This window comes from Podarcis muralis, chromosome 2, assembly GCF_964188315.1.
Source record: "Podarcis muralis chromosome 2, rPodMur119.hap1.1, whole genome shotgun sequence".
Lineage (NCBI taxonomy): Eukaryota > Metazoa > Chordata > Lepidosauria > Squamata > Lacertidae > Podarcis > Podarcis muralis.
Genome location: NC_135656.1, coordinates 38,458,752 through 38,472,080, shown reverse-complemented (window position 1 = coordinate 38,472,080; position 13,329 = coordinate 38,458,752). Strand labels below are relative to the sequence as shown.

The 13,329-nt window shown below is 41.2% G+C and overlaps 1 protein-coding gene across 10 annotated transcripts in view; it reads left to right on the top strand.

The window, feature by feature from the left end:
• The window catches only part of MYOCD (myocardin), a 136,054-nt gene that overhangs the window by 101,860 nt on the left and 20,865 nt on the right, over positions 1 to 13,329 (top strand). For 5 of the 10 annotated variants that reach the window (XM_077924275.1, XM_028717097.2, XM_077924277.1 and 2 more), the window contains exons 2-5: positions 3,473 to 3,538; positions 4,145 to 4,193; positions 9,727 to 9,782; positions 12,144 to 12,219. In XM_077924275.1, coding sequence (XP_077780401.1) covers positions 3,473 to 3,538; positions 4,145 to 4,193; positions 9,727 to 9,782; positions 12,144 to 12,219 — 247 coding nt within the window. Of the gene's footprint in view, positions 1 to 3,472; positions 3,539 to 4,144; positions 4,194 to 9,726; positions 9,793 to 12,143; positions 12,220 to 13,329 lie in introns of those variants that run through there. The other 5 variants (XM_077924274.1, XM_028717096.2, XM_028717099.2 and 2 more) reach the window with 3 other exon arrangements.

The window sequence follows — 13,329 nt, the reverse complement described above, 5'->3', positions numbered from 1 at the left end:
GTACCTGTAGGGTTGCCATATTTTGAAGAGCAAAAAAAAGGACACATTTGCAGACTTCTACTTTTAACTATGGATCGCTAGGATGACTCTACCCATGAAAAAGAAGGCGTGTCCTGGAAAAAAGGACATATGGCAACCCTAACATTGGAGCAACTCATCCGTAAAAAGAAATGCTTTACAACAGGGGCCAGCAAACTTTTTTGTCCCTCAGACCTTGTGGAGGGTCAGACTATATTTTTTGGGGGCAGGAATGAATGAATTCCTGTGCCCCACAAATAACCCAGAGATGCATTTTAGATAAAAGCAGACATTCTGCTCATGTAAAAACACCAGGCAAGCCCCACAAACAATCTAGAGATGCGTTTTAAATAAAAGGACACATTCTACTCATGTAAAAACACGCTGATTCCTGGACTGTCCACAGGCTGGATTTAGAAGGCGACTGGGCCGGATCCGGCCCCTGGGCCTTAGTTTGCCTACCCATGCTTTACAACTTTGCATTTCAGGCATTTTAAACACCTGGGATTCCAATACTCTGGTGTGTCTTCCTGGGAAGCAAATTCCGTTGAAATTCCTGGGGCCTATTATTTCCAGGGAAATGTGTTTAAGGTGCAGATCTGACATTCTTAACCACTGAAATTAAAGGATGTAATTGGATTATGTGGTGGCAGCCATTCATCCAAGCCTGCCTTCCAGACTGTGGATACTGGGCTTTGCAGTATTTTGATGCATTTGCAGTTAAGTTTTAGTGGCGTCAAAGCTTTGCATCTGGTTCCTGAGACCACATGAAACAGGCCATGCTTTCCAAAAAGCCCAGACCTTTGGGAGCTGCCTCTCCCGCCTCTCTATCTCTTTACTCCCATGTTCTCCTGCCGAAGTGACATCTCTTAAGTGTGCAAGTTCCTTGACTAGCCCTGATTAAAGCAGCACGCAAACAGATGCTTTAATCCCTCTATAGTGCTAAGTCTGTGCAAGCATAAACAAATCATGAGAGCTTTTCAAGAGGGTGCTGGTGCCCCAAGGAAGCCATTTGTCTCCAGGGCTCATTTCTTAGAGATTGTTTGTGGAAATTGGAGGGTTTCCCCACCCAGTTCCTCAGAGCTTGTTCTGATGAAAAAGACAAGCTTCGTGTTCTCTACAACCCAGTATTGCTGATTTAAAGGCTGAGACCCTCTAACATATCCGAAAGGTTAAATCTTTGATCCATTAGCTAATTTGTTAAAGGGCTGAATGGTGTCTTTTAAATTATCTGATAAGTCACTGGTACAGGACCTAATTCCAGCAAAGATGAGGACATTGCCAACACGAATGAAGCATCAGATGCATTTGAATGGTTATGAAAATCTGACACTATTGTAGATTTCTTTTAAAATACATTTTACATAGAAAAGAAATGAAATACTCTCTCTCTTTCTTTCTCTCTCTCTCACTCACACACACACAAAATGTTTTGTATATCCTATTGAGATAATATGTATTTGTGTGTGTGTGTGTGTGTGTGTGTGTGTGTATAGCGCATTCCATTCTTTATATATATATTTCAATGGAAATTTAAAAGGGCAGATTTATATATTAAGTTAAGGGTTTATTTATATATTAAGCTCACCGTGTGGAGGTCAGTTTAATCACTCATTGTGGAAATTATGTGGTTAGCCATAATGTGCAGTAGCTCTTTGCTTAAGTTGAGATGGGTTTTGGGGTTTTTTGGGGGGCGGGCGGGTTGTTGCTGATTAAAAGTTCAGTTTTATAGAGATGAAGGGCATTTCCAGATGGGATGTTAATATGCAGAAAAAATGGTTATTATTCCACACTTTCTAGTGCAATTATGCTGTTAGTTTTATAACCACTAAAAGTCTGATAAGGAGAAAGTGATAAGAAAAGTGATGGGAAATTGCACTGGGAAATGTTGTGTAACAGTCACTGGGGGTATTGGGTTACCTGCACCTGAATGAATGCCAAGCAAGCAGGTGATGTCATATAACTGCCACATATGTTTTGTGCACACATATGCATGCTAAATAAACAACCACTCTGGAAGCCCCCGATCTAAAATTTGGTAACAACACGGTGAAAACCATCCTGTTGCCGCGCAATCCTATGCATGTTTACTCCAAGTTCCACCATAATGAATTATTCTCTAGGAATTATGACTAAGTCTACATGTACAATATGTGGAGCAATTTGGATTGGCCTCCTATAGTGACTGTGATGAATAAATTGACCCTCACCTGCTAAACGCCTCATATATCTACAAAGCAGACAAAAGTTTCTTTAGTTTCCGTCTTCCCTCATCAAATGTTCAGAATACTGTTAGGTTTGATATGAAATTTGCAGACATTGGTTGTTGTTTTTATTTGCACCCCTGATAGATATGTCAGTTCTAGAGACGCAAGGCAAGTGTTTGTTCTCCAGGGCAAGCTAATGATCTGCCAAACACAAGTGGCTCTCCATCGTGCAATGAGGTGCAAAGAAGGAAGGGCATTCACTGCCCCTACAGCTAGCCTGGCTCCTAGGAACTGAAGCAGTAACAGGGGGAGCAGGCTGGACTTCATATATGTCAGAGGTGTCAAGATTAAGTTGGATTATTTATAGCTGCAGGCAGACCTGTTATGTACATTAGGCCGTAGTTTCCTAGACAGTTTTTCATTTTGAGCCACATCCACTCATCACTTTCATTAAAATGGGCCAAATCTCAAGAGGATCGATTTCATCCCTACACAAGATGGTGTGCTGGTTTGCTTTTCATTTCAAACTAAATTTTTAAGAATTTGTTTAAGCTAGAATTTCAGTCCAGTGGATCATCTCCTGGCTGCGCCTGGCAGAGCAAGCATATCTATTGCATATAAAACAAATCCTGCCTACCTTTTCATGTAAATGTGATCATAGATAATTCATTTTCTTTAACTCCCTTTCCTTCTTTAAGCTAATGAAGCAGCACATATCCGTGTGGACCATGTTTTCCAGATCTGCAGCAAATTTTTTTGTAACTCTGAGTTGTTTCCTGTGAACTCTAGAATGGAAACTATTGCAAAAGGCTCCTCTTCTTTCAACCCTAAATAACATGTGTAGCAGAGAAGCATTTACTCGAAAATCTTAATAAGCAGCACAGTTAGAATAGCTTGATAAATTTGCATCTTTTTGGTAATGTAGTAACATTAGCAACTGTGTCTGCTGTGTTATGAAGTTGTTAACGTGTGTGTGTGTAGAGGATGGAGAAAGGGAAATGGTCATTTGACCAAACTCCAGGTTAATTGGCTTAGTTTTAGTAAGATAATAAGAAAGCTGCATTCCAGTAATAGGTCAGATCTACACTGCTGTTGTAACAAGGATGACTCCTTTTTTTGGCATGTGATAGAGATCTGAACCTTCCCTCTTTAGCAGCAGAGCGGAAGGTATCTCAGCAAATGAAAAGTTTGGAGTTATTTGTGGCAGAAGTTCGAGGTCCCTTTCTGAAAGATGCACTCTCTCCCAGTTTTACAGTTGCGGCTGCAGCAGCGAAGAAGCCGAGAGCAGCTCGCCAACCAGGGAATCATGCCACGTGAGTACTTTGCTTTCTCACTTTTATCTTTTATGCACTTGCAGGCCCATGCAGCCTCAGCTGAGGGTCACACTATCCACCACCAAATAAATATAATACAACTTTGCATCATTAGGGACTGTTTCTGATTCTAAGAAGGGCAAAGCAGGCTTGTACACGTGCACCACTTTAGCACACACAGATCTGGTGCTATGTACCTCTGCAAGAATCAACTCTTATGCAGGAAGGAAATATTTGTGGCAGAGAGTTACCTTCTTACATAGTGCCCACCCTGAGAATTCTGTACTGCTGCAAAAATTATTTATTTCTGGTACAATCATAAGCAGGAGATTGAGTTGAGCAACTGGTCCGGCACTACAGATTGCATGGAATTTTTGCCATCACATACTCAGCTTGTTACTGCAATTACTGTTAAACTCGGGACTAGAAGATTACTTACACACGCATCCCAAAATCTAGGATTCTAATGAGCCTCACAGGAAAGGGAGTTTGGGCTTGATTATTCCTGAAGTAGACTATACTGTATCATTTTCATAACTCATTTAGGATGTAGGGCACCTTGCAAAACCCTATGAGGCAGGTCATTGTTATTCCAATTTTTTGCAGATGGGGAAACTGAGACTGAGAGAGATAACACCTTGCCCAAGGCCACCCAGTGAGTCCATGGTCAAACTAGGATCTGAATCCAGGTCTCCCACCCCAAGCACCCACCCTCTCTCTCTCTCTGCTGGATCACACTGATTCTGAGCCACACACAGTGACTGCCTAAGCCTTTGGGTGCCGCATGTTGTAGTTGGCCTCTGCTATTGCTTTCCTCTTAAGCCACCTCCTGCAAAATATTCTACATTGTTGGCATGGAATGTCTGTCGCTTCCATACGAATGGTGCATGCAGCAGTTTGGCATTTTCATGAGGCATTTCAGTGTATGTAGTGCAGGTACAGCATGTTATGTGTGACAGAGTGGATCCACATAGACTTGTTTATTTAATACATTGCCCAAAGTTCTTGGCAGGTTTAATCCTATCCCACTATCAGAATTAACTGTCATGTTCTGCAAAAATGAGGTGTCATTGGTGTTTGCCAACTGTCAGGGGATGTTCTGACACCCCATAAAGGCTGCTAGTTTACCCCCTAAAAGGCATTTTACTCCTCAAAGAGAGGGAGAAAGAAAGTGGCAAGGGGTATGGAGGCAAGAATAGCAGCATTTGTTTAGGCGTCCGAGGCAAATGGGTTACCACCATGACTCCAGACTTTTCACCTTATTTCATCTCCCCCTCTTCCACAGTCCCAAACATCTATCTTTCTAGGACACAGTGCTTGACCATGGGCTTCAACTAGTATGTGCTTAGGGCTATTTCAGATATGACATTTCCCTAGATGCATTTTGAAGGATATAAAAAACGCCCTAAGCGTCTGGTGAGTCCTAAGTGTCTGGTGAGTTTGACAAAAAGTGCACATCTTTGCCCATTTCTCGACTGCCTTCCTAATCGGTTTATGCAAAACTTAGAAAGGGCAAGGTAATTGCCCTTAATATAATCATGCTTCCTATGTTGTAGGAAGAGATCCCATTGATTACTTTTGTTCCTGGGCATTCACATATTCATCAGTGGTAGGTAGTTAGAGAATTACACCCAACTACATCCCGTTTGCAGTCACTGCCCAGCAAATCCCTTGGGAATACATGATGTAACTTGATTGATACTAAGTGAGTGTGGACTTGGATAGGAGACCACTGAGAACCTCACAAAAAATGAGGAGCAGCATACAGTGGTGCCTCGCAAGATGAAATTAATCCGTTCCGTGAGTCTTTTCGTCTTGCAGTTTTTTCGTCTTGCGAAGCACGGCTATTAGCGGCTTAGCGGCTTTAATAAAAAGGAAACAAAATTGCAAGAACTCGCAAGACGTTTCGTCTTGCGAAGCAAGCCCATAGGGAAATTTGTCTTGCGGAACGACTCAAAAAACGAAAAACCCTTTCGTCTAGCGAGTTTTTCGTCTTGCGGGGCATTTGTCTTGCGGGGCACCACTGTATATAAATATAGCAAATAAATCACATGTTTTCTGCACATGTCCATAGTATTAGGTCTTCCAGCCCTCCTAATTTAAGGGTGGGTTTTTGTTTTACCTTCTCCTTTGATGCCTTTTCTCACATTGACAAGGCTCATAAGCCTATATAGAAGCATCATTGCCCAGTTCACAATTAATATAAACCACAGTTAATGGTTTGTTGTGAATGTGGAGATCACACCTGCTTTGCTTCTCCCCTATTACAAGCATGAGCACAATCCCTGGCTTAACATTACATCTGGGGATGCTGCAGAATTCCAAGAAAAATGGAAACAGGAGTGGAAATTGCCAATGTTCACTTATTCATCCCATGTCCAAAATGGAAATCCACCTGTTGTTGCTGCTGCTTTCAGTCCACAGATGATACATAAATTATTACTTTTCCCCACCCCTACTTGCATTGTGTTTCCTTTGCGTTGAAATGAATAGGGGGGAATAACATCATGGCAACATAATTTGCATGTAAATTACATAAGGTACGTAATTTGACACAGTGGATGGAAATACAGATAAAGTGGTTTTTTGTGGAAGACAAAGCGCAGTGGAACATAAACAGTGCTGCATGCAACAAATAGAGGTCAGAACAGAAAATGATGTTTTCTTACATCCCTAATAATATCTGAGCCAAGGATTGTGATTTGTTTCACTCAAACTAAGTTTGATTGGTAAGTCAAGAACAAACTTTGTTTGGAGTGAAACAAACTGCTATCTCCAATTCAGATGTAACACTAGGGATTATGTCTTGTTCTTCCTGCTAGGGAATGATCAAAACAGGAAGCCCCTGTGTGTTTATGTTTAAACCATTACCTGTGTTTATGGCAAAAGCATTTACTGTGGTGTGTAAATGCAGTCAGTTAGTTAGTGGTGTTAGTAGGGGTTCAGGATTTAGACAGTTAATTCGTTAGGTTAATAGGTTTAATTTGATCAGCTGACAAGCTGCCCCCAAATTGGTATATCTACATTATCAGTTTTTAACATAAGTACTTAAAGAAGTTTCAGATGTCAAGCAGCGTCATGTCCTTCTGTGTGTGATAGAACAGGGGACAGCTCTTCAAAGATGAGGCCTACTGTGCCACTTACGGGCATAATTTTAAAACAAAGTATGTTTTTCTTTAGAACCGTTTTTATCTCATATGCAAATGTATGCAAGTTTAATCAATAAATTAATCAATGTACCCAAACTCGTATGAACAAAGATTCATATGATTGGGTGATAGACACAGGTTTTACTCATTATTGATTTGCCACTATTTATCATCGGCAAGCAAGTCACACAGCTGACAAGCCTCTCTTAACGCCATGGTGGCACTCTCACTGGGACCCTTCCTCTCAAACCAGAGCATTCAAACTTCATGTCACTCTTTTAAAATCAAAATGGCTATAAACTATAAGATTTCGAATCTATTATTTGTCTTTTAAAATTATAGCAATTTCCTGATTTCTTTTCTCTGTGAAAACAAAACACTTCCCACCCCTATGGCCAAAAGCAGTAGCCTTTCCTGGCAGGCACAACGAGAAAGTTAATTATGTTTAATTGCAATACTCATTATTCAATGCACATGCTCTTTAAAATTGTGATAACTGAAGGCTCAGGACAGGTCTGTGTTGTGGGGCAGTATCCAACTCACGTGGTCCATCAGCACAAGGATTTCCGCTTGCACATTGGGACTTTTTCCTCCTTTGTGTCCAACTCACTCCCCAAATCTACTCTGCTGGAGAGTTTGGAGAGCCCCTAAAACAGATTTAGGAAGCACACAAGAGGGGAGAGGAGGTAAGTCCAGCTGTGCAAGTGGAAATCCTTGTTCTGTCAGAAAATATTACTCAATGCTACTTTGGATACAATCCTACGTGTGTAATTCTCCTTTCAGCATTGTACTCTCACTCCAGACTTTAACTTCTAAACTTCCACTACTGCCACGACTTCCCTCATGGAAGAACCAACACATTCAACCCCATATTGACATAGAATTTTTCTCAGACAACCATATGCTGTTGGTTTGTCTGCAGAATTCACATCAATCCTCTTGGCAAAGGTCCCTTTGTTTTGCGTCCATCCTTTGTCATGGATCCTACATAACTTTAGCGTTCTGTAATGTGCATTAATTGAGCTGTGCAGAAGAACAACACTGGTTTTCTGCCTTGCAGATTACTTTTATCGGATGCTCTCTCAAAGCTCTTCCCACCATCCCACTAGCTGTGAGCCAGGCCTCTGCACTGGTGCACCAGCTTCTCAGATTGCTCTTGCAATATCTGAAAGTAGGATGGTTTTCACCCTATGAAGTTTACCAGAATCTGTTTTACAACCGTCTTTTACCACTGAGGTGTCTCCTCTAACTTTGCCTTTGGTACTCTGTGACACTTTTTTATTTACTCACTCACTTTAAGATGTTTTTCTTCTTTTTGTTTGGCCTTTTAGTTGCGCAGGGTTTGAGTCTTCAATAAAACAAAATATCTATCGTGCTTTAGGATCTAGTTAACTACAGGAGGCAAATAATAAATTAGCTCAACCAATTGCGTCAATGCAAAATGACTCATAACTCTGACAATAAATCCGTTTGGTGACGGGAGGTAACAACTGGCATGTGGGGACTAGAGAAGCCATTTGTTAAAAGCAGTTTGGGTTGTTTTGTTTATTTTATTTTATTGAAAAAAGAGGGTTTTTAAATAAATAAAAATCACACAATATATAATTCTCGTGGCCTTTGATTTTCCTATCCCACAGTTTGACTGTGCTCCCAGTCACATTTTGTGCAAAGAAAACAAACAAACAATAATTTGACACTTATTAAAATGGAGATGAGAATTGTGTCCGCAATCTTTATTTTTGGATTCTGGACAACTTTCACTGTATAAATAACTAGGCTACAATTCAGCCATGAGATAAAGAGCTTTTGCGCAGCTTTGGGAAGAGCGATGCTTTCCTCTCATGCCCTTAACCCATGACACAGAAGAAATAGCAAGACCCAGAAATGGTTCAGAGAGTGAGACCCAAATGAGTTGGGAACTGTGTGCCAAGTCATCTTCACGAAGCCTGTGAACACACTGGGACAGCCTCCCCCTTGGTGATAGAGTACAACGAAGTACAAATTTCCTAGTCAGTGAGAACTAGCCAACACTGATGGTAGGGAGAGGGGGGAAAGGCTCCATGATGAGACTATGCAGATAGGAAAAGGCTGGACTGCCAGTTGGGGAGTGGAGTTCAAGGAGCAGGTTTTGCCCCTACCTTTTCCTTGCTGCCATTTATTCCTGTAGGACAAATACAGAGTTGTGATTCAATCCTAACAGCATGTTTATCACTGGAGGGCGTTAAGATATGGTGGAGGAGGCGACCCTCTTTTTTTTATCTCGATGGAACTGCAATCTGAAGAAACAAATATGTCCTCCAAACAAATATCCGGAATGTGGTTCAGAACACAGAGCAGGCACTGGTGGAGAGTATCAGAATTTACTGGAGCATTCTGCTCACTCTCTTATATCGAGAAGGAGATTTTGCCAATGGATGAAGGAAGGAGAGCTCATTGTTGAAAAGAATGTGTGACAGAATGGAGCAATTTATCCTTCTTGCTGATTTTGTATGTGCTGCTGACACCCATGTGATACAATGAGACTCAGACTCTCAATTTTATTAGCGGGTCTCCTCTGGACATTAATCTCACTGGTGGTCCTCTCCATAACTAGATCCTTCCTCCCCGACTGATCACTTTAGCTGGAAGTCAACTCCACTGAAACCAAGCTCCCCAAATGCGTCTAGGATTAACGTGCAAGGCTCTGTCTCTTGAGCTTCTCACCCAATGTGTTTGGATACTGGACAGGCTGCACTTTACCGCCAGGCCACTCACCTCCCTCTAAGATGCCTTAAAAAGATGGCTGTCTCCAAACAACTCTCAGCTCTCCCCCTGCTTTAGTTACTATCTGTGTCTTTGCTCCTCTCTGCCTCGTTTCCACTGCCACAGCCTGGCCTGGGAATGTCTGTGGTTATTCCTCATCCATTTTCATTTGATGCAATAAAGGGGCTGGCTGATTTGTGTGGCTAATTTTGTTGAACTTTGTTACAATGGCACAATGCTGAAAATGTACTTGCTGCTCGCTGTGCTCATTGTGCTTTTGTCTGTTTCTGATTGCAGCGCTGAAAAACCCCTCTCCCTTCCATGAGCAAAAGAAGAGCTTGGAGAGAGCCAAGGTAACCCTGGGTAGGCATCAGAGGGGGTGGCTGGAGATGGCATCATGCAGGTTAACTAGCTGCTGAGAAGGTTGTGGCCATGTGCAGGAATGTGAGTGGAATGTTGGAAAATCACTGGATTCATTTCTGCAGATACTACTATACCTTTAGCACACCTTTACAGGGCTCTAAACTTAATTGGCACATGTCCCATGAGAAAGTGGCTTTGTGGTGTGTATGTATATATATATATGTGTGTGTGTGTGTGTGTGTGTGTGTGTGTGTGTATATATATATATATATATATATATATATATATATATATCCCCATTAGGAAACCTTGTGCCTGATGTCTGCAGTACACCATATTGCCCTTCTCTTCTTGTGACACTGCAGAGTGCTTTTGGGCTGTTCTTAACCTGTACTCTTGTCTCTTGCTGGCACCAGTTATCAAGCAGAGTTTAGGCGCTGTTAATTAAAGCTAATGAGAAAGATAAGATTAAGAGGCAGTTCCCCCCCACCTACCCCACTAGTGGAAGAGCTGGTGATCTGGTCTTATTTAGAGAAAGTACAAGATATTCTCAAGCTTTCCCTGCTGCAAGTCTCCAGCCAAGGCTCTTACTAGAGGTGTAGTGGGGGGGGGGGGGGAGAAATTCGATTCCGTTAACATTTAAAGGCGAACCTACCTAATTTGCAATTTCAGAAATAATACGCAAACTTAAACAAGGCCATCCTTCAAAATTTGTGTTTCTCTGAATTTTGCAGTTTGGCAAAGGGGGAAATTGGGGAACTGTCTGCTTAGAGAAGCCTTTTCCAAGACTGATAGCAGTTCTCTTATATAAAGAATACAATCCATATATAGAGAGGCCTATAGCTCATTCATAAAGCTGGTATTTTGCACGGATGACGACCCGGGTCCAATGACACCAGCAGCAAGATTGGTAAAGAGATATGGAGATATGCTGCTAGTTACAATAGACAATGCTGGGCTAGATGGACAATAGTATATGGTAACTTTGTAAGGTCCTAGAAACTATGACTTGATTTGCTCAGAATTTGTATTAGTAGTAGTAGTTGTCGTCTGTTAACTTGTCCCATTTAATGGGAACTTGTGGTGCACCTTATCCTTTATTTCCTCTGTTTATGGTATAGGAGTTAATATGTAGAGGAAATTTAGGTCAGGAAGCCAAACAAGTGAATCCTTTTATAGTCTCTACAAGTCTGTGTACATATATATTAACTTACTTTCAAAACTCTTGATGAAATTTATGTATAGGCATTTATCAAAAGCCTGCACACATGTAGAAGATGCCTATGTTACATTATTGTATATGAGTGTCCTGCAAAAATTCAAGACCAACGTAAGGAAGGATGTATAGCCCCCTGTGAAAAATAAATGTGCTTAGAACACTTCAAGAAGTCTGAAGTATCTTAGAAGTACCCTATATTTCAATGTTCAGGCATAGGTTAATATCTCACAGTCTCCCTTCAAAGGCTTCTACTGGCCGATTGCCTGGAAGAAAAAAGGATTATATGAGTCAAAAGCCCTAAACTACATTCGTTTAGGGAGAAGTAGAACCAAAAATATATTCTAAGCCTTTATTCAGCTGGGGAGGGGCCTGGGGGCTGGCAGGGGGAAGCAATATCAGAACACTTCACAGCTAGTTTGGTTGAGAGGGACTGATGGGAAGCCTACTTGAAAATCTTTGTTCACACATAACATGAAACTACACCAATTTAATTGCGGTGGATTTTAAATACCTACACAACAGAGCTGCTGTTAGATGAGTTCTAGTGAAGTAAATAAATTTACTTTGATACAGCTGGGTACTTAGGGCTGAATTTTACACTTGTTCAAGATCTGTGCCGTAAGCTAAACTGAAATTGTGCTGAATATAGCGCATATTAAAAGTTGGTGTAGTATTATGATTCCTTCGTGCCAATTATAAGTTACTTGCATTCTGGGAAACCTGCCAAAAGTTCGGGTTTGCACAAATGGAGCTCTTAAAAGATCCAAGTCCTAGCCTACAGAGATTCAGTATCCAGACAAAAAGTTGTGGGATAATTATAGAATTGGAAGGGACCCTGAGGGTCATCTAGTCCAACCCCTGCAATCTCAACTAAAGCATGCAGATGGCTTCTGCTTAGTCGGTTCCACTGTCAAACAGCTCTTGCCATCAGAAAATTATTCCCGATGTTGAGCTGAAATCTCTTTTCCTGTAACTTGAATCTTTTGGTGTGGGTCCTACCAGAGAAGAACAAATGTTAACTAAAATGAACGTCAGTTAGACCAAGTCTGACTGAATCCTTTTAAAGAAGCATTGCCTAATGCACTTTAAATCAAGCTAGTGAGGTAATGATCTCTGTTCTTATGTTCTGTAGACTGAAGATTATTTAAAGCACAAGACCCGAAACAGACCTGAGCGCTCAGAACTGGTTGATATGCACATTTTACAGGGTAAGATTGAATGAATAAGTTTAAGATCTTGCTATTAGCATACAAAGTCCTTAATAACCAGATTATCTTTGGGACCACCTAATCTTGTATATCCCTACCCAGTCACTTCAATCCCTGGGGGAGACACTCTTAAAGGTGCTGCTTACTCCTGACGTTCATCTTATGTCTGCAAAAACCCAGGGCTTTCAGTATTACATCACATGCCCTTTGGAATGAGCTCCTGGTAAGGCAGGCACCTATAGTGTTGCTATTTCCGGTACCTACTTAAAACACATTTGTTTACTCAAGGGTGATCCAGTTTAGTAGTGTATATTTCTGATTTACTAATTTGTTGGTGTAATTTTGTTGTTAGCAGTGTATTTTATTGATGATTTTATGGGGATCACGACCTTGAGGTTTCTTTTTACATGTTTGGAAGTATAGAAATACACCACCGAATTGCAAATGAGCTGTTCTATGTTAATAGATAGTCTAGACTTCCACAAGGGTTTTGGACAACTCCCATCGTCCCTGACCATTGACGATGTGGTCTGGGGCTGATGGGAATTGTAGTCCAAATCCTCTAGAGGGCACCAGGTTGTGGGAGACTGCCTTAGATGTTTTGGACTTCTTGTAGTTGTGGCAAGCCAACAGCAGAAGACACTTCTGCCATGTTCTGAGTAAGCCTCAGTGTCTTTTGATCCCTCTTCAGGAAAGGTATAAAAGCACCTTTTATTGCCCTAATCTAGGCCTTCTTGGTAGCAATCTCCTGCTTATGGAATGCTTATGAATTATTTTAGGTTTTAAAACTTTTCTAAAATGTTTGTAATCTTTGTTAGTTTGCCACCTTGGGTTCCTTCAGGGTGGGGACAAGAATAAACATCAAACTGATTTATGATGATGTTTGCATGATGTTATTATATAAGCAAATCTGGGGTGGGTTTTATTTGAGCCTGGCTGGGGCAATTGCTGCTCCAGCATGTATGGCACACACTATACAACTGGGGGGAAATGCACATCTCATGAAGCAAGTTATTCCCTCTTTTAGATACTGCTTCTTGCAATTCTCATTTAGCTCTTGAAACCAAGTTTTTACTCGGCTTGCAGAAATGACTTTCCTGCATAGGATTC